At 51.0% G+C, this 20,585-nt stretch overlaps 1 protein-coding gene across 1 annotated transcript in view; it reads left to right on the top strand.

Annotated features, from left to right (window-relative positions):
- The window catches only part of CLPB (ClpB family mitochondrial disaggregase), an 86,380-nt gene extending 67,762 nt beyond the window's left edge, over window positions 1–18,618 (top strand). Inside the window, exons 9-16 of the mRNA XM_064505278.1 lie at window positions 2,007–2,062; window positions 5,465–5,509; window positions 8,076–8,237; window positions 10,853–11,009; window positions 14,508–14,581; window positions 16,354–16,473; window positions 17,319–17,423; window positions 17,721–18,618. Coding sequence (XP_064361348.1) covers window positions 2,007–2,062; window positions 5,465–5,509; window positions 8,076–8,237; window positions 10,853–11,009; window positions 14,508–14,581; window positions 16,354–16,473; window positions 17,319–17,423; window positions 17,721–17,972 — 971 coding nt within the window. The 3' untranslated portion in view covers window positions 17,973–18,618. The remainder of the gene's footprint in view (window positions 1–2,006; window positions 2,063–5,464; window positions 5,510–8,075; window positions 8,238–10,852; window positions 11,010–14,507; window positions 14,582–16,353; window positions 16,474–17,318; window positions 17,424–17,720) is intronic.
- Window positions 18,619–20,585: the final 1,967 nt, after the last annotated feature.

Below are 20,585 nucleotides of genomic sequence, written 5' to 3' on the forward strand. Positions count from 1 at the left end.
GCATACGCAACAATTACTGTCTCAACCGGATCCTGCCTTAGAGCAGTAGCAGGCCAAATATTAACTCTAAATGAGTTGCTATAAAGCTGTATAAAAACAGTAAGAAATGTTTGTGAGACTTCATTGCACTGCTTATAGCAGATCTGAAGGCTCAATAATATAAATTGTCAGCTCTTCAACTCTCATATATTTCTGTGACAGTTTTTTTCTTCTTTTAGTGCCATAAAAATGAATATTGAAATAAGAAAGCAAAGCAGCTGAGAATTGGGATGTTTCAAGTGGATACTTCATATGGGTCTTGATATGATAGCAGTCCTGAAGCCCAAATATTGTACAAACTAAAATATCTAATGCGTCTTCACTTTTCAGTAGGTTCCCACAGTAGTTAAGCACTTTAAAGATCCCTTCATATATATGTATATACACATGTATACATGAATGCATACATAGGCATACATATGCTCCCACATTGGGCTAAGGTACAGCAGTATTTGAAGGCAACAAAGCATGAACTGAAGATAAGATGCAAAATTTTGTGAGATTTTCAGTGTCAGAAGAGGCTTCCAAGCACGGTGATGAATTTCCATTTTTTGAAGCCCTTTTGTGGCAATTTTATCTAAAAGAAGTGGCCAGGATCACCTGAAGGCTAGGGCTTGATGCGGGAAGGAGTCGGTACAATTTTCTGGCCTTCATTACGCAGGATCTCTAATAAAGTGATCCTGGAGATCTAATTTACCAAATTTATCTTAACTGAAAAACAGCTGTTCTGGGATGGGACTGGGGCAGATGTTTAATACTCCAAGAGGCACAACATTATCAAAATACAGTGGCTTTAGGAATATTACATTTTTAACACCAGCAGAGCCCGTTTCTACCTTAAGCTGCAGCTCCACTGGCTATGCAGAACTGTATGCTTTTTTTAGCTAGTTTGGTGGTTAAGATACAATTTTTTCATTTAGAATAGTTGCTTATGGCATATCTGGGTGTCTGTTCTCTGCCCTGACATGTCTGAGCGTTTATTTTTCAGTGTGTAGTTAAATATAAGATGGATAGATATGCGGTGCAGACACGATACTAGCTTCAGACATAGCATGAGATACAAGTTTTAACTCACAAAGCATCTTGCAGTTTGACTTCTGTGTCTGTAAAAGGCTGCATCTCTCCTTTTCTGATAATCTCGGGAGCTGAAATCAGCCAGGATGCTCAGCCTGATAAAGGCAGCAGTTGCATGCCGGTGGGTGGCAGCAAGGCAGCTTCAGCGAAGCGGGCGATTCACTGGGTCTGGCAGAGCCGGGAGTATTTCAGACACAGCGTAGAGCCTGCCTGTTTAGCAGGGTTTTCCCTGGATGGAGAGGTTGGGAGGACTGGGTCTCAGCCGTACCGAGCTGCCGTGTTTGTTGATACTGTGTCGATGTGGATTTACTCTACGGTGTATGTTTTGAAATAGTGATTGTTCGTAAGCCTGCAATTTTATGACAGTTGCCTTATATAAATCAAGTAAAGACCATCGCATTTCCCTGGAATTATTCTTCTAGAAAGTACAAGACATTGCACACGAAATGTAGAATATTTAGAGTAAATATAGCAAAGACCTGATCTAACTGCAGCTTTTTGTGAAAAAAAAAATTAAGATCTCTCTGTCCGTCATGTAAGAACCAGCTGTTGGAAATGAAGCGCCTGGTGCTTGCTTAGCCCCCGGCGGTCCTCCCTGGGCCGGAGCCGCTGCCGGTCGTTGCTCTCTGTATCCCACGCGTGCGCTGGGGGTGCCTGCCGGGTCCTAATCCCCATTGCAAGCCCTTCGGACAGGGGCTAGAGAGGTTCTGCAGGAATTCCCGCTGCACCGGGAATGCGTTCACCAAGAAAAGGGGGGGTTGGTTACAGCAGGTGACGGCCTTGGAGCTCGCACAGTTCGCAGGACAGCTCGGTGGCTGTCACCGCCGGCTGCACAGGTAACACGCGCTTTCTAGCTGTGTAACATGCGTCTTTCCTTCTTGTGTTTTGAACAGGTAAAACAGAGCTGGCCAAACAGACAGCCAAGTACATACATAAGGATGTCAAAAAGGTAATGCCTCTTCCCTCTGCTCTTTGCCATTCAAAAGCATTTAATAGCAGGGTGCATTTTGTTCCGTGGTGATGTGGTCACATCTGGATCACTTGTCTGGATACTGGAGTCGAGCTTGCCTGGATCACGACACGCTTTATTCGGCAATAGAAAAGAAACGTGAGATTTGTATGTGTGCACCAAGAAAGGGCCTCTGCTAGGTGGAGATGAACCAGGCCAGGCCTATGTCCCTGTCTGTGTTACTAATGACATTTCAGTTATAAAAATCCCAACTAACTTAACAAAATAGTGTGCTCCCTGTTTGAGGTTGCTGTCATTTTGACGTCCTGTTTTGTGAACAAATTTCTTTGCATCTGTTACTAATAACACTGTAATCATAGAAACGTAATTCTAAAAATTCATTTTATGTGTCCCTAGCTGCCCCGTTTGTTCCATCATATCAGTGTAGACAGTGGAAATGGTGGAACTGATTTGGGTTCTCAGTGCTGAAGTGTTCTGGATTCAAACAAGCTGTTTGTGTGGTTTTCTTTATTATCCACTTGACAGTTTTTAGTTAAAATGGATTAGAATTATTCCCTACGTGGCCTTAGGTTCTTTAATAGGGGAATACGTTGGGCGTGTTTACCATTTTGAAACACTAAGCATTTATATTTGGATTCCTCGATTCACATTTAAGCACCTTTAAGCCTTCGAGAAGTACCCAGCTTTCTTCCACGGCGGTCTGTGGACAGATGCAGATACTAGAGCCAAGGCTGTGCACATCCCGGGGGAAAAGGAAGAAACACAGAGCTGTCCCCTAAGCTGATGTTAGAGTCATCCCACCTCTCCCCCACATCTTCCAGCATAGAATAGACACAAAATAAAATGACATATGTAGAAAGAAGATCAAAAGTAAAACAAAGCTGTAAAAATGGCTGTTCTGGTTTCTTTTCATCATCCTTCTATAATTGCCTTTCAGAAGCAATAAATCCCAGTCCCTGATCTCGGGCACCTTCCTCCAAGACTCCTGCACCTGGAAGTGGTCAATGCCCGGCCAAACATCAAATAGAAAAATCAGTTAAACACTGAATGTTGTGTTAATTCAATAGCATGCACAAATCGGAGTTTTATTGGTAATGAATCAGCTTGGCAGTCATTGCTGTAATGAGCAGTGTGAAGAGGGGTCATAAACTATATGGGCGGTTATGGGGGAGGCAGCTCTTGGCAGGAACTGGCTGATTAAGAAATCCATAATGGTCTCGTTTTCATACTGGTAGAGGGGTTGCGATGTAATGACAGACGCTGCTGTCCTTACCCAACCTGTGTTAGCGCACGTGGTAGGAACGCTGAGCGAGGAGGGCTCAGGCCATGAGCAGAGCAAAGCAAAGCATGACTAACAGAGCCTGATTCTGGTCTTGCTCTCACCAGCTGCTTGTCAGGACCCTGGTGGGACACTCCTCCTCCGTGTCGGTGTACACACCGCCAGGATCGGGCCCGGAAAGCCAGCCTCCGCAAAGTGATGCCTATTTTTGCACTTCTCTCTTTTTCCTATGCAGTTTGTGCCTGGTTCCCAGCAAGTCTAGTTAAGCAGGAGGTGGTTCCCCTCTGAGCAGATCCAGGACTATGTGTCAAGGGGGTGAACAGCCTTGACCTGATGGAAATTATGGCTGTTTAAATGAGACACTCTATGCTTCCTGCCTGTTACAGATGGATAGGTAGGAGAAACTCATTTAAATCTATAGGAAGATTGTCCAGAAAGCTAGGGATGGCTTTCGAGAATGTGGAGCATATGCCATGAGTGGCCTTTGGGTGACTTGGCTGCTAGTGCTAAGTTGGACTGGTTCACATGCTTTCAGTGGAAGAATTTTCCATCAAAAGATGCAGCTTCTTTCACACAAAAACTTCTCATACAGTTGATTTCTACAGTATGTTTAAGTGGGTAAGCATTTGGTTTGGTTTGGTCTGGTTTGGTTTCAGTTCTATCTGATAAAAACTGAGCTGATCGAAAGAAGGGTAGGGTAACAAAATCCTTTGACAGTTTTGAAAGAAAGCTTTTCAGTTGGTCCAAAGAGGTTTTTGTTCATGTTTTAGTATTTTTATTATGCAGAGAAAATTGCCTGTTTTGAATCGAAATCCATCCCAAATTGCCTGTTCTCTTACAGTCTCCACCAAATCCTGGCACCTCATGGGAGATCCTCCAGAGCAGCACAGTCACTGCCTCCCTCTGTACTGTGGGAGTTAATGGCAGCATCTTCTTGGCTTGGTGCCTCTAGACTACATTTGGGATCTGAAAGGCATCGGGACGCTCTGTGCACTGCTAAAAATCCCATCCATTAGCTCTGAATGTTTTTGCTTTAGAGATGAGTTGCCATTAAGTGGAATATCCCTCTGTGTGTGTGTGTTGTCTATGTGCATGGATCCTGGTGACATGTACACACAGACATGTGTCCTCCCATACAATAACCGTTCTTGTTCCCGGTCTCTGCATATCCTCTCACCTCCATTTGCCCTTTCCAGTAAATAACTATTTCACATAGGTCTCCAGAGTAGGGCTGTTGTCAGAGGAAAACATTTGAGTTGTCTTCAGCACATGTTTAAACCAGCCTCTAAGGGTCTTCAGCAGCACGGGATTGCTGCCTGTGACTGTCTCGATGGTACAGCATGGGAACAGTCATACGCGTTGTGGAACAGGTAGTGCAGGAAGGTGTAACCTGTGACTACCCAAAACCTATTAACTGGATGCCTGTGGAGAGCGATCATGTCTAGTTGACCGTGTCTGCATTGTTGCTGAGAAAGTTCAAACTTATCTTTTCATACCTTTAGGACCAGTTATAGCTGCAAGCCCAGGCAATTCATTGTCTGCAGTGAACCAGCTTTTGAAATGCAAAAGGAAGTTTGTATATTAACTATAAACTCTGTAACAATGTTATCTCATCGGTGTGGTCATCCATGAACCTAGTTTACCTTGGCTTTATGATTTTTGTTTTTATTTTATTTATTTTTGCTGAGAAGCATTGTGCTCTTCTTGTGATTTATTTCAAAAAATTTAATCGCAATAATACCCATTTTGTTTAGCAAATTACAAGTTGCTGTTTCAGGCCCATTTTTATCACTCTGGCTCTAGTGATGAGCAGAACATCTGAACTGAAACTCGGTCGGGGGATTGTTAGCCAGCTGTGGGAACTGTCCCTAGACGTCTTTGAGAAACTGCCATTATTTTCCTCTTCCTTCAGAATAAGTCTTCAGCGTTTGGTAGTGGATTTATCTGGCTGTTCCACTGCCTGCAGTCCTTGAAAACCAAGAAACAGATACCAGTGTGCTCATCCGTGTAGCCACCTGTCCCGTTCTGGAGAAGACTTCTAAATGTACTGAAGCTTTGAGCACATTAATCAGAGTCATGTTACATATTTCTTTCTCTTGCAGGGTTTCATTAGACTGGACATGTCAGAGTTCCAGGAAAGGCACGAGGTGAGTAAATGGGCTGTCGCACATCCAGAGATTGCAGTTTCAAGTTTAATTGGTAATTTAAACAAATCGTGTCAATTTGTTCTTTCCCCTACCTTTCATCACTGTCTTTGGAGGGGCTTAAGATCTCCCAGCTGCTCTTGAACATAATGAACACCTCCCACATGGATGCTGTCACAGGGGCCTAGCCCTGGCAGCGAGCATTCAGGATCTTCCCAAATTAGTTCCACGTTCTCCAGGAGATGGGCTGTTTGGTGTGTCAGAAGGGGATGCAAGAAAGATAGCAACAACAGTTGCTCAGGGATGTGGAGTAAATTGCGATATGGGGACTCCCAGTCAGAGAACAAGAAGTTAAAGTGCAGCACGTTAGGAACAGAGACCAAGGAGAAAGAAAAGCCTAATGCATTTGTATCCAGTACTGTGCCCTCTGCATGTGGTGTCTGCACCCCTGGGTGAAGAGCAACTGAACGGAGATCATATTGTGCATGACAATACGCAGCCTGGACATGAGCAATTAGCCACGTTTTGTAAATACGCAGAGACTGTTTTGTAAGCCCACTCCAGCCTTGCAAGATAAGCTCAAGTGAGCACAAAGCCCCATTCACTTCCTAACCTCAAACACTTTGCCTAGGCCTGGTTTGGTCAAACCTGCTTATCTACTGCCTTGGCTTTATGTGTGCCAAGTCCGTTGAGATCATGTAAATTAGATCCTAGCATGCACTGAGGTATCAGGGGTGCGTGGCCAGCCCTGTCCTCTGTCCCCTGTGTTTATCCTAACAGTCCGAATGGGGCAAGTGTCTAGGCTTGAGCTGTATTGACTTGCATTTAGCTGGCAGAGCAGATTTGTGCTGTACCACGAGACCCCAGTAGACAGAGTCCACCCCTCTTATCACACCTCCTGGCCAACTCTGATGCTGCAAAAGAAGCAGAACATCTCCGCTAGTTGAGACCCTGGAGATGATGGGATCATTACAAGACTCAGGGGATGAATGTCCCTAAGATACCCGCAGTGAATGTGCAAGAGTGAATCTGCAAAAACTTCCCCTGAGAAGGTGCAGGATGCTGCAGAGAATCCAGGGAGAAAAACCGATAGCACAGAAAATTTCAGAGCAGAAGGGTCTAGGGGGCTTTTGTGGATATGTGTGGGTGAGGTGCCCCCAGATCCAGAAAGCGTGAGATAGGATGCACCAAGGTTCAGCCCCTTCAGCAGTGCGGCTGCTGCATTGTTTTATGCAAAAAGGAGGAAAAAGGAGGCGGACTCACTAACTGGGACTTGGGAAGGTGGTGTCCTGAGTGTGAGGAGGAGGAAGGTGCTGGGGAAGAGCAGCAGTGCCAAGATCCGTAGGGCCCTTGAATGGCCAGGGCTAGAAAAGGTCCAGAAGAGTGTAATATTCTCAAAAACATTAAAGCGAAGGGGTATGGGAAGAGAAAATAAAGAAGTGCTCACTGCTGGACTGATAGATGACTCCTCAGTGGTTATGATAGGATCCTCCACAGTAGGAGTAAAAAATGAATAAAAATAAAGCCATAGTGATGATTCAGTACAAAGAAAGAATGAGGAGTTAGGAGTAGCAGTATAAATGTAAGGTATAAAATATTGTGCCCTGACAGACAAGAGGCAGAGCAAAGGGAAGAAATAAAGTAGAGAACTGCAGGGAAAGCAATATAAATTTTTCAAGCAAACAAGGATCAGAAGGTCAGTCCAGGAGACAGCAGCCTTTGAAGGAGCCTGGGGAGCCTCACGTAGCCACAGGCACTGCAAAACAAATGAAATGAATTAGCTGCCTTCAGCTAATTTCTGCCTTCGCATCCCCGAGTCAGTGGGAGCCCCCTCACCTCTGTCCCCAGGGTCGCGAAGGAGAGCAGGGGAGGCGGGAGGGGGGACCCCAGCTGTCCCCAGCCTCTTCAGATTGCTCCGCAGGTGGCCAAAAAGGACCCACCTTGGAACGAAAGAAATCGCGTGTCCTAACATAGGCAGTGCTGGAAGCACCTGCAGAACTGGCTACCTTGAAAATGTTCCAAACCGCATCACAACTCACTTCCCATTTTTACTAAAATATTTCTGTTTTCACAAGTATTCTTCTGTTTTCTTCTCTGTACCTTTATTTAAAAATTCATAGCGTCAAGAAGTAATGAAGTTAGTTATTGACCCAAACTTTGATTCCCTACCAAAGCCATCTGCCATTCATATTCCTTTAAATTCCTGCTCTTAAAAAGGCTAAAAGGCATTAAAGTATGTCTTCAACAGCTAGGATGGGACACTTGGGCACTGTTCAGAAAGGTCGGGATTGTGCCTGTTCGCCCGCTGCTGGCTGCTCTTTCAGATGCTGGTGGTTAAAGCTCTGTGTGAGTGAATTGCTCAGCAGTCACCGATCTGCGTTTTGCCAAACTGTTGCTCCTTAAGCTGATCTTGGGGTACCTGGGGTGTGATAGATGTCACAACGTATACAGAACTTGATTTGTCTACGGAAAAGAATCATGGCTGATTGCTAGGTGCTCCGTGCCCGAGAGGGCTTCTTTCCTGACAAGGTACAGATCATCTTCCACATCTGCTGTTGCTTTCCCCTAGGTCGCCAAGTTTATTGGCTCTCCGCCTGGCTACGTGGGCCATGAAGAGGGTGGGCAGCTCACCAAAAAGCTGAGGCAGTGTCCAAATGCTGTGGTGCTCTTTGACGAGGTCGACAAAGCCCACCCAGATGTCCTCACCATAATGCTGCAGCTGTTCGATGAAGTAAGTCTGCGTTTCAGAACCCGAGTTAGCACGAAGGCTAGCACAAAGTCGTCAGAGGATGACAGTGGGCAGCGTAAGGGATGATGGCTGTAGGGGATGTTGTGGACCACAGCTGAAACACTCCAAATCAGTGGTCAGTGGTCCCTTCTAAAAGTGTAAGCCAGCCTGTCACTCTCCGTTTTAACACCAGGAAACAGGATCATGCTGAGGTCTCCTGGTAGAAGAAATGACATCTTCAGATGCAGTGATGGGAAGGTTAGAAACTTTAACAGGAAGGCTAGGCACCGGATTGTCCTGTGTCATTGGGAAGCTGCTATGGTGAAGACCATGTCATGGGGATACTACCAAGACAAGAAACCCCCAGTGACAGCTCAGTGCCAAAGTAGGTGGCCTTCCTGTCCACGGCAGAAAGCAGGAGCGATGAAAGGAGACACGAAGGCGATTGCCCTGTTCGCAGGCATGCCCTGTGCGGCCCCGTGCCTTGCACGTACACCCTCTCAGACATGGCGTGGAGGAAATCAGCTTTCACTTCCCGGGCACAAAGCAGGGTGTTGCACATCATCAGACAAGCGCTGTATTCTGGAGAGGGCCTTGGAGAGGGCCTTAATCCATCTGAATCCTAATGAGTCGTTCCTTGCTAATTGTCTGCTTCTAGTTCAGGTTGGCTAATTGCTGATTTTTCTGGTGGCGTGTGATTTGTCTCACACCTTTTCCCCCCAAACACACGTGGCACTACCTGATCCTGCTGGGACTAGGAGGGAGGGCGGATACTCACTGTTTGAGGGAGGGAGCATAAATAAAGCCGATGACTTTGGGGCCCTTTGCTGCCTGCTCGTCTCTGGGGGGGCTCTTTACAGATGACCTGTCTTGCGAAGTTACGGTTTCCCTTGCATGAACCGCTGGCAACCAGAGACAAACGTGCGTCTCCGTGAGTTAGCCTGGGGCTTGCAGAAGAGATTAAACATTAAGCAAGTGGTGGTTGTGCTGCATGCTCTGTCGAGCGCTCAGCCTGTTGCATGCAAGTTTCTCTGTTTCTTTTTAAGGTCCCAGTCTGTCCTCAGAGGCAAACAAACTCCCGAGCAATGTGCTGAGAGGTTTTTTGGGGTTTTGTTTTTCTTTTAAGGATTAATAACACAATTTTTTCTTGCATAGATCATCACAGCAGCAGCTAAATGTGAAATCAATTCCTGTACCACGCACTTGACAGGGCAATAACCCAAATGTTAATCTCAAGCACCCAACAAGGATTTGTGTCATTGTGCTGGATATCTGCTGCTGGAGACATATCGAGGAAAGAAACTGCCTGGGGAGCTGCTTATTTTTTCCCCTTTATTTTTCTCTCTTTTTTATTTTATTAATCAAGAGAACTAGTACTTTTGAAAGGTTCCTGTGTTAGTTTGGTAGCATACCACGGCAGTTAGGGCTCCAAAGTCGTCACCCCCCACAAGCCAGATGAGGCTCCTGCTGCTCCCCGTGGACCCATGCTGATGCTCCTGCGATGCTGGGCCACAGTTGCAGCCACTGGCCCTGGTTTGGTCCATCGGGGCGACTCTGCAGGCGTGAGGGATGCTCCCTCTTGCCTCTTGCTGTCACATTTAACCAGAGCAGAGTGACCCAGAGGAAGGAGGTTGGTTCCTCTGGCCCATTCCCTTCCACAGCCCCCATCTCCTCAGAAATGTTGGGATTTAATTGGCAGCAGTTTTCCAACCCTGCTATTTCTGCAAGATTATTTCAGTTTTGCTTATTTTTGGTCGGGCTACTAACACTGCACTTGTGCATGGTGCTTCCAAACCACTACAAACCTCACTCTGAGGCTGACCCCTCCCTGCCACCCCCGCACGGAGGAGATCTCCCAAACTGCCACGGTGGCATGGAGAGCTCTGGAGTGACTCATCTGCAAGACTCTGATGAACATGCGGTAAACGCTGCTGGAGCTGTTTAGGGCACTGCTGCCGGCTGCTGCCCACTCTGCTTTTCTGCTGGTGGTTACCGCCGAAAAGAGTCAGCAAGGGGGAATGTATCGCATCCCAGCCACTCCACGTCCAGCATCCCAGCTTAAACCACAGCCAAAAGCAGGGCTGAACTAAGAGCCTGGACTGCCTCCGACAGTCCTGCCTGCAAACCCACCAGAGGGACAACAGCCTCTATCAGAGGGGTGGGTCAGCGGCACCGAGTGGCAGCACCTTCCCCTGCTCTCGTGGGCTTCACCAGAGCTCATGTGTCAGACCAGAAGCCACAGCAGGGAGATGGGCAGAGGGTCGAGGGCAGCTGAGTTACACAAGGCAGGCAACCATAGGTGACGGAGAGCTGCACCAGCCCATCTCACTTGCAAGGTCGAGTGCTTTTCCCAAAGCTTCACTGAGTATATCCTGGCTGGGGCCAGCTGGGACTGTGTGCGTGGCCAGTTATGTGATTCCTCCGACAAGCGGTAACTTCTTCAGCCTCTGCAGCTCAGTCCTGTTTAATTAGCTGCCTTTATCCTTGGGAATCCCTTGGGCAGTATCAAAAATACATGCATCCTGGGGAAAAGTGGGACCCATGACCTTCCGTCTCATGTTTTGGAAATGTTCTGTGACACCTGCTCATGCTACTTGTGTTGACTGGTGTTGTTCCAGGGCAGACTGACAGACGGGAAAGGAAAAACCATTGACTGCAAGGATGCCATCTTTATCATGACCTCCAACGTGGCGAGTGATGAGATAGCCCAGCACGCTCTGCAGCTCAGGCAAGAGGCCATGGAAATGAGCAAGAAAAGGATCGCAGAAAACTTAGGTACTGCTCTTTCATTGTCATTCCCCAAATCCTTGAAGAATCTACTGCCTTCATAACAGTGTAGGTCCCTGTTGCAAGAATCACGTCTTGCCTCATCAGCCACAAAAACTCTTCTGCAAGATACCCTCCAGCATTGCTCAGCCAGGTACCACTGCCTTTCACGGCCTCAGGCCTCCCCACCAGCTCCATCTTGACCAAAGCTGGGTGAAATTGGAGTAGCTCACAAGACCAGAAAGCCCCTGGCCCTACAGCTCTTGCAGAGGTCTTTAATATAAAGTTCCCACTTTTTTTTTTTCTTTCTGTCTCCATTCAGGCCCAGTGCTCTGTGCTGTGGCCTCGGATGGCCGCGTTCGCCTGCCTCTGGCATTTCTCACAGCTTCTCCAGGGCCATTTTCTCACCTCTGCTCATGAAGCTTTCCTTTGGCTCCGGCTCTGCCCTCTACACTCCCACTCTGTTCTCCAGGACTGTTCAAGCCCAGTTTTCTCCCAGGCGCCCTCAAACTCTCTGTGTCCACGCTGATGCGTGCTCCAAGGCACAGCAGCTTTAGGGCAAGCCTCGGGGTGCTCGTCTGCCCAAAGGGAAGGCAGCTCCCTGCTCTCCTCTGCGCATGTGTCTAGGAAGTTTCGCTGTTGGCTTCTAGCATGACCTGTTGCTGAAAAGGAGTGCCACGCACCAAGCCGAGCTGTTCTTTCTGCTGTGACACCTCTGCTTTGGGTTTGCCATGTTCTGAAATCCTCAGTACTCGAGGTCATGCCCTTGAGCTCCGCTTGTCTTTGGGAAGGGATTTATGTCCCGCCTCAGCCTTCCTGAGTCCATGCTCTTCCCTTTACGGCCTCATCCTTTTCTTTCATTCAAGGCATTTCAAAAGCTTCCTGCAAAAAGGCTGTGGCCTGTACAGGTGCTGACATTAAAGAGGGAGAGTTTGTTTCCCCACAGTCATTCCCGAAAGGACTGAGCTTAATAAATTCTACTTTGCCTTGCGATGGGAGCAGCAGGCCCACACGTGAGGGTCCTGTGGAAAATTCTCCAAGAAAGCGAAGTAACATCCTGAAAAGCAGCATTGAGTAGGGGTAAGGGCAACCTTTAGGATTTGAAATAAACCCCTCCGTTGAGAGTCCCAATTCCAGTTTAACCCCCCGTTGTCCTCCCCTTTCAGGGATAAGTCCAGTAGCACCAGCAGACCCCAGCTGCTGACCGGGTCTCTGCTGTGCTGAGGGGGGCAGGAGGTGATGGCTGCTCAGAGGCCGTTCCCTCTAGATCTAAAACGAGAGACTGTATGCAAACACAGGCACAGGCGGAGGGAGCACCAGGAAACAGCATCACCATCCAGTGTTACCGTGCTTGTGAATAGCCAGGCAGTCATTTATCATGGTGGTCACATCCTGTGTTTTCCCATCAGAGTTTAGCTCCTTTTTACTGTCTTATATGTCTAGACAGCACATCTTCCATATGGTACCAGCAATGTGTGGCATCTTACATATATGCACTGTTTGCAAAAGGTCAGTCTTGAGAACTCCTCTCACCGGTGGAAATGCCCGGAGAGCTTGTCGTGTGCCGTGTGTGCTGGGGCTGTACCACAGCCATCTGCATCAGCTCCGTGCATAGCAGGAAAAAAGGTTGGGTTTAGGCCTCAAATGTATTTTTCAGCTTCTCTCTCACTGTCTCTTCCTTTTTATTTTGAGAAGTGGTTGCGAAAGCTTGCTTAATTCAGAATCTTTAAACTTCAATCAAACTAGGTAAAGGACAAAGCATGCCTGCAACTGAACTTTCAAGAATAACATTTTAAAATGCCAAGCACTTTTCTCCTAAATGAGGAAAGCATTGAATTTTAATTTCTAGAACTGTACGACAGACAGCTGCAGTTGGTGAATGGCAGTGAGAGAGCATAGCTGGAAGATGCAGTTTGGATCAGAAGCCTAGGCTCAATTGAGTTTCGTGGACCTCCTTGTGATTTACTGAGCTCCTGGCTTGGCCTTGAATGCGGTGGCCATGAGGTCAGCGTAAGTGCCTGGATGGGTAGATAAATGGAAAGATAGACGGAAGGAGCTGCTGCCACAGCATCTCTCAATCTGTGAGTGCAAGCAGCGAGTATTACAGGTGACAAAGCTAAATATTGGGGCTGGCTCTGTCCATTCTGCCTTTTCCAGCTCTTCTCTTCTGCGGCACTTGTGTGCCAGGAGAATGACATGCCAAATTCCTGATATTTTTTGAAAACCCCCTTGTTGGTGCTTTTTAGCACAGAACTGTGAAATGGGCCGAATCCTTATAGTTAAAGACCCTCCTGCCCCCCTGAGACCAAGCAGCAAGGCTCCAGTGCTTGTGTCCATCGTGAGGGGTTACTAAGGCTGGAGAGGGGCCCATTTCAAGCAAGGGTCAATGGGAGCACCTCAGCCTCCCTCGGCAGCCCGGGATGGGAAGGGGAAGAGGTGATTTCAGAGCACACAGCACTGCTTTGTCGCGCGCAGGCACTAGTATTGATAAAGTGATGCTTGAAAGCCTCGTCTGCCACCGTTAGTCGTGTAACAGTCTTTGCCAAGGCTGCGGTGTGGGAAGAGCTTTCAGGATCCAGCCTTCCGTGTGGAACTTTCTCTCCTGGCCTGTTTTTCAAAATCCTGTCCGGGCATCTTTGATGCATGCAACCTCCTTGCAGGCTTGGTTGTGTTAAATAGCATGTGTCGTTAAATGCTTGGAGATGTGGAAAGAAGTGAGATGAAGAAAAAGAGAGAAGTGAATTTAGGCCGCAGAGAGCTAAGCCCTGCTTTTAAGCTGCCTGCTGTAGTAGAGCTGGGATTTAGGGAGCCTGCTGTGCAGGGCTGCCAGACCCTGGCTCCATCTACAGTCAATGGAGGGAAGTAGATCCAAGCCTACATCAGACTTCTGCCCCAGACTGTCTGAATACGGGTTTTGCTGTTTGCTGACGGGACTAGGAACTGTCTCTGTGTGCCTGAGAGGAGCTGCGAGAGCCTGTGCAGAACAGCCCCAGATGACAGTGTGCTTTGTGCCTAATGTGATCAGCGCTGGTTCTGACAGCCCAGCTGCAGGCCATGGCTTGTGGAGGCCAAATGAGGACTCTTGTTATCCGAAGTCTCCTGGCAGACGGCTCCTGGGCGGTGTAAGGCAGAGGGTATCAGCCATGCAAGGGTGTCAGTGAAACACGTTAGTGAAGGGTGCTCTCCTCGGCCCCGACGGGCACAGAGGGCAGCCACGGGAGACCCGGAGACAAACAAGTCGGGGACCTAAATGTCAGAACCAGTTACATCAAATGGAAGGTGCAGGACAAGCACCTTACCAACAGGTTAATACACAAACGTGTTTTGTGGCATGTATCAAGATCCCAGGTCTGGTATGGAGTCCCCTCTAAGCCCCCGTCTTGCCTTCCTGCCCGCTGTCTTGCTTCTTTTCACAGTGCTTTGCTTGTTCGTTCTCCAGGAGTCGATGAGGCAGGAAGACCATGTCCTGCCTTACGTACTGACACATGGTGTCATTATGTCTTTCAGAGGATGTCCAGATGACCGACAAGATAACCATCTCTAAGCAATTCAAGGAGAAGGTTATTCGCCCGATCTTAAAGGTACAGAGGGTTTTTTCATGGCTTATATTTCAGGTGTCCTAAGTTTTGGTCACTGAGCCTTTCTGTGCATATCTGCCATGTTCATCACCCCGTTCCCCAACTGTCCCCCAGCTGTGCAGCGTGACACGTCATTTGTTTTTAATTTTCAGCTGCAAGAAGTAAGCTCAGAGCCTTGCAGAAACAAATGACAACATCCTATTGACTCCCTGTGCTCTTGTATTAGAGCAGTGATAGGAGACAGAAGAGGCAGCACGGGGTGGGAAGTGTGGCAGCAAGCATCTCTGAGGGTTTCTCTCCTTGCCCTGGACCATGGTCCACTCAGTTTCCGCACCGCAGCAGAGGGACCAGGAAAATATGCCTGCTCAGACAGCGATCGCCCCGTCTGTGTCTTGTACAGAACAGGGTCATCCTAACGGCCCACACCTCCATGGTGGTGTGTAAAGAGCATAGCAGTGAGAGAAACTGGGGTGCAGAGCCCAGGGTCCAGCTGATGCTGGGTGCTGCTGCTCGCTGAGTGCCGAGGGTGCTTTGTGCAAGTTACACCAGGGACAGGACTGTCCCCTCGTCGGGGTCACTGCTCCCAATCCAACTCACTGCTCGTAGGTCGTGCAGAGGTGAGCGCTTTGGGGTGAGATTTGAGTGACAACGATGGGCTTTGCTGTACTGACAGAGGAACACAGAGACCTCATGCTGTTCCCTTTTCACTAGGGCAGGCTTCGGGGAGGGTGCACTTGGACATGACCATTACGTGGACTCCGAGTGGAACCGAGCCTTCCTGGTGCCCCGCTTGATTTTTGTGTTCCCACTGCTGGGAACTCCCCGATGTTTTTGTGACTATCGGCTTGCAGTAGCTGCCAGAACAGACCCTCCAAAGTACTTCCCTGGCCAGGTCTGCCATTAACCCAGCCTGGGGGCCACTGGGGATTGGTACCCGTGCGGACATGGCATGGAGATCAGTCCTGTAGTGCCCTCAGCCACCCATCGCAGTGACATCCCTATCGGTCCGACTGTGCCTCTCAGGGGTGCAGTCTCCTGCCTGGGTGCCCTCCTGCGCTGCGTGGGCACAGTCTGAGCACCCGGTGCAAGGGTTAAACAGGGGGAGGAGGTCTGACTGCAGTCTGACTGTATCTGAGCAGCTTACAGCTGGCGGGGGGACTCCCAATCACATTAGCGCACAGGGGCTGTGTGCAGAATTGGTGCGTGCAGGAACTGTGCGAGAAACGCTAGCGGTCTGTCAGAATGAAAAATCCCACTGCTTCCTGCCCCTGCCCTGGCAATTAAGTTTCTTTAAGATGTTTCTAAAGCACTTCAGGGTGCTGTTCACACGACACTTCCTACACGGTCCTAGAATTTGACCTCCCTGTGGGAGGCTCCGATCAGACCCGCAGAAACGGGAGAGCCCAGAGAGCAAGGAGGGACATGTCACTGTAAGTGACTGGTGCAGGAGAGTGCAGCAGGAAAGGCTGGAGCTGGGCTTGCAGCGCGGGAGAGATTAGTTTTTAGTTCCTTCCTTTGCCATCTCTAGAAAAATTGATTCCTCCCTTAAGCGATGCTGAGAGCTGTTCTTGGTGACCCCGGATCTGGCCGCCCGGATTTCCTGCTCCGTGGCACGTGGAGGGATGGCTGCCAGGGCCACATTACGCAGACGCGTGAGCTATCGTTTGGAGATGGAGGTGGACTCTGGGGAGCTCCTTCTGCAGTGTCACTGTCGCAGGTCTGCCTGTCCTCTTCACCAGCCTGTCCCCGCTGACCTTCACCCTTTGTCCTCGCAGGCTCACTTCCGACGGGACGAGTTTCTGGGGAGGATCAATGAGATTGTGTATTTCCTCCCTTTCTGCCACTCGGAGCTCATCCAGCTTGTCAACAAGGAGCTGAATTTTTGGGCCAAGAAGGTAAAAAGCTTTGCTCAGAGGGGGTTGCTTTAGAGGTAACTTCTCGCATGACACATGAGCCGGAGGAAATCCCTGTCGAAGCCTTCAAACTGATGATACAGCAGCAGGGTGAACATGCTGCTCTTACTATAGTCTCTTACATGCTGTTCAACACCAGGGCAACCTCTCTCGTTGTGCATTCAGCACTCAGGAAGGTGAAATCTCTTGGGATGGCGGGGGACAGTTCTTCTGTGTTGAGGTAGGGGTGAGCATTTGAGCCACAGCGACATCGAAGTGCCTGACTTGTCTTTGCACGTCTGAGCTCTCCGGGGGGCTAAACAGAGATTAGGGACCCGAGCTGATTCTGTGAGTCTGGCCCGGAGGAGCTCGCAGCGCCTGCGTGTCTGTGCCTGCTGGAACGGGCGCAGCGCAGGGAACGCGAGTGAAGTTCCCTGCACTCCCGTCCCCTAACGACAAAGTGTTACGGGTCTTGGCCTCAGCTGCGGCTCTGCTTCCCAAGGAACGGTAGCCAGGCTCTCAGGCTGGAGCAGCAGCAGGGCAGGATCGTAGCCATGGGGAGCAGAGGATCACAGGGATGTTTATGAGATGCATGCGGTGTCTGTCCTTGTCTTGGTCCCAGATCTAAGCAGGGGACTTGCAAACCGTAACTTAAGCTAGTACAGATACCACCCTAGATGCTCCAGGCCAGATGCCTACTCCATCTGCAAGGCCATCCAGGCCAAGCTCGGGCACAGGGACACTCAGCTCCCCACCGCGCTGCCCATGGTGTCCTGGGTTCCCAACTAGTGAAGAAACGGGCTGCTCAAAGGCACCAGTAACACCTCCTTCTCCTTCTCACCCCGCAGGCCAAAATGAGGCACAATATCACCCTGCTTTGGGACAGGGAGGTTATGGACGTGCTGGCTGACGGCTACAACTTGCACTATGGCGCCCGGTCTATCAAACACGAGGTAAAGTAGAAGGACGAAGCGAGTGTTGGCCCCACTTGGAGTTTTCCAGGGCACAGGAGCACAGACGGACCCCACAGCATCGCCTCATAGTCACCGTCTGCACGGGCAGGGTCAGGATAGTTTCTCTCTGGGTCTGTCCCTTAGAAGAGTGTGCCCACATCCAAGAGGCACCACGGGGACATCTGCTCTGCCCTTGGGTGGGAAGGAGTGTTGCATTGCTCCAGAGGCTTTGAGGCTGATCAAAGGGGCTTAAGCGGGCGGGAGGCTTTCTAATGGGAGCTGCTTCTTCTTCTCCAGGTTGAACGGCGTGTCGTGAACCAGCTAGCAGCTGCCTACGAGCAGGACCTGCTGCCGAGGGGCTGCACCCTGAGGATCACGGTGGAGGATTCGGACAAGCAGCTGCTGAAAACCAAAGACAGCTCATCCCCTGGAGCGGATAAAGCGAAGATGCCAACCCTGCGACTGGAGATAGTGGAGAAAGACAGCAAATCCCGAAAACTGAACATCCAAGCACCTTTGAACCCTGAAAATATTACTTACTTCTTATAGGCACGAGGACCACTCTGCGAGCAGCTGCCGCCTGTGAGACGCTGCGGGCTGTGCTGCTCGGCAATAAAATACCGTGCGACTCGGAGTGTCCAGTCTGGCCACACCAGTGAGCACAGGCCACTGCTGACTGTCAGAGCAGGGCGTGAGCTGGGGCAGGGGCGAAGCTGGGCTCTCGTGAGCTCCTCCTGCTCTTCGGGAAGGGGACGCAGGCAGGCGGGACCCTCGCGTGACGGGACCACGCGTCTTTATTCTGGGGTAGGCACAGAGGTGAGGAGCAGCTACGAACCAGGGAGGTGCTGTGCTGCGGTTGTGGGGACATAGCAAATAGGTGGAGAGTAGTGGGATTTCGCCGTAGAAGCGCTTGGCACAAGAGAAGGTGGAGGAGTATTTTAAGAAGAGGGGAAAGCAGATTTCAGGTTGTACAGCAGCCGGGGAGTTCAGCTCTGATAAGGCTTGCTGTTCCCTAACGGGCGGCTGGGTTCCCTCACTGCGGAGGCTGGGTTCGCTGGGGTTGGACTGCTGCTGGAAGAGGGGTAGGACAGGGCCTGCGTGTGTGACAGCTTGATTTTGAAAGCCACCAGGCACTCTCTGACTCTGTATTTCGCCCTCCTCTTAATTTATTGCAATAAATGCAGCGTGCACGAGACGTTCTGCTTCTCACGCAGGCTGGGGGGACGGTGGGCAGAGCAGAGGTGGGGATTGCACATTAACAGGATGGAGAAGGGCAAGAAACATCCCTGGGAGACTCCTACGTTTCCTGCTCGCAAGCAGGAGATGATAGGAGTAACACCATCGCGTTTCCATCTGCCAGCCCCGTCCTGGCCGGGTGACACCGCAGCGCAAACCCCATCGCTAAATGCTGCGGCCGCTCCTCCCGCCTCTGTTTTTCCGCCACCGACCAGATAATCCCCACTCGCAGACCTGCTTTCTGGAAATACTTAATAACTCAGGGTTAACCTAGATGTCCAAGCTGTCCTCAGTGTCAGAGCTCGGAGCAAAGTTCCCCGGTCCAGACAAATTGCAAGTTACAGTGTCTCTTACCAGGCAGAATTGGATTTGCTTCCCGAGTGTTTGCAACATGCTCCCAGTGCGGAAGGTTTAACTCTTCCAGGCCCTCCGGCCGTGGGCACGCTTGCTCCTCCTCCTCCCCTGGGGCTGCTGCATCCTGCTCTGCCGTCCCGGGGGGGGGGGGTGGCAGGATCCGGCCCGGGGGCTCCTCGTGTCTCCTCAGAGCAGGAGCGTTTTGGGGAAAGCACGGCTGGAGGGTACGGACAGTTCTGGCGTTTGCAGCTTGCAAGGTGGTCGCCCGTCGTCTGTGATGGGCCACAGCGCGGGTCCATGCGGGCGCAGAGATGGTGACGGACGGGACGTCACGGAGAGCCCTGCCGTCGGGGACGATGCGCCCAGCCGGGCCCGGTACCCAGCTCACCCGGGCTCCACGTCCGACCCAGGAAAGCCGTTAGGTGAAATGGCTCTGCCTCCGGAGCAGCTTCCAGTCCCGGCCACCCGGGAGCATGGAAAAGGCAGGAAAAGGGAGAAGCCCTGATACGGGGAGCATGGAAAGCCTGAGCCGCCCTGTAGATTTTACAGGGAAGCTGTAGGATGGGCTGCAGGGCTGCAGAGCTACATCCCACCACTGCTCCTAGATCGTCCTTTTATTTCCCGACACAGAAAGCAGACGCACACGCAAAGCACCACAGCAGCCCCCCCAAAAACCCTGCCAGGTGCTGCTCCGATGGTGCGTTGCCATCCGCCAGCTCTGCCCCGTCCCACCGCGAGGTCTCCCACCTCGGGGGTCTGCCCAGCCGCGGTGCCGAGGGACACGGCCCGGCCCCGGTGCCCCCAGCGCCGGAGAGCCGCGAGCAGAGCCGCGGTGGGACGCCTGCGGCAGGGTCCCGCGCCGTGCAGCCCCCCACGGCCCTGCTGAGGCTGCTCCTCGGGGTGCGGCACAGCCTGGCCCAGCTCTGCGCGGCCACGCGTCCCCGCGCATCCCGCGCCCGACCCGTGGAAGCCAGGAGGGGGTTTGTGCCGGGGCCGAGCGAGGGGGCGGCAGCTCTTGGCTCCAGCCCCGGAGCTGCGCATCCTCTGCCTGCGCGTGGGGCAGAGCTGGCGGCACCGTGCCGGCGGGTGTGTGCGGGGGGGGGGTGTGTGGCTGCTCATGACCTTGCACACCTGTGCATGGCTGTCGATAGGTGTGCGTGGCTGTGCATGGGTGTGCGTGGCTGTGCATGGCTGTGCATGGGTGTGCGTGGCTGTGTATGGTGTGCATGGCTGTGCACAGCTGTGTATGGCTGTGCACAGCTGTGCATGGTGTGTATGGCTGTGTATGGCTGTGCACAGCTGTGCATGGTGTGTATGGATGTGCACAGCTGTGCACAGCTGCACGCAGCAGTGCCGCACAGCACTGAGGGGACCAACCCAGGGACCCCGCGGCTAAACCCAGGACTCCCCCACGCAGGTCCAGGCACTGGCAACCAGCAGCAACGCAGCCCAGGGATCCGGGCAGCCCCGGAGCTGCCGGCTGGGATGCAGGGAGAGCAGGGAGCCCACGGCCAGGCGTGCCGTGCCGTGCCGTGCCGTGCCGTGCCACGCTGCACAGTGCCATGTTACTCC

Source organism: Dromaius novaehollandiae, chromosome 1 (assembly GCF_036370855.1).
Source record: "Dromaius novaehollandiae isolate bDroNov1 chromosome 1, bDroNov1.hap1, whole genome shotgun sequence".
Lineage (NCBI taxonomy): Eukaryota > Metazoa > Chordata > Aves > Casuariiformes > Dromaiidae > Dromaius > Dromaius novaehollandiae.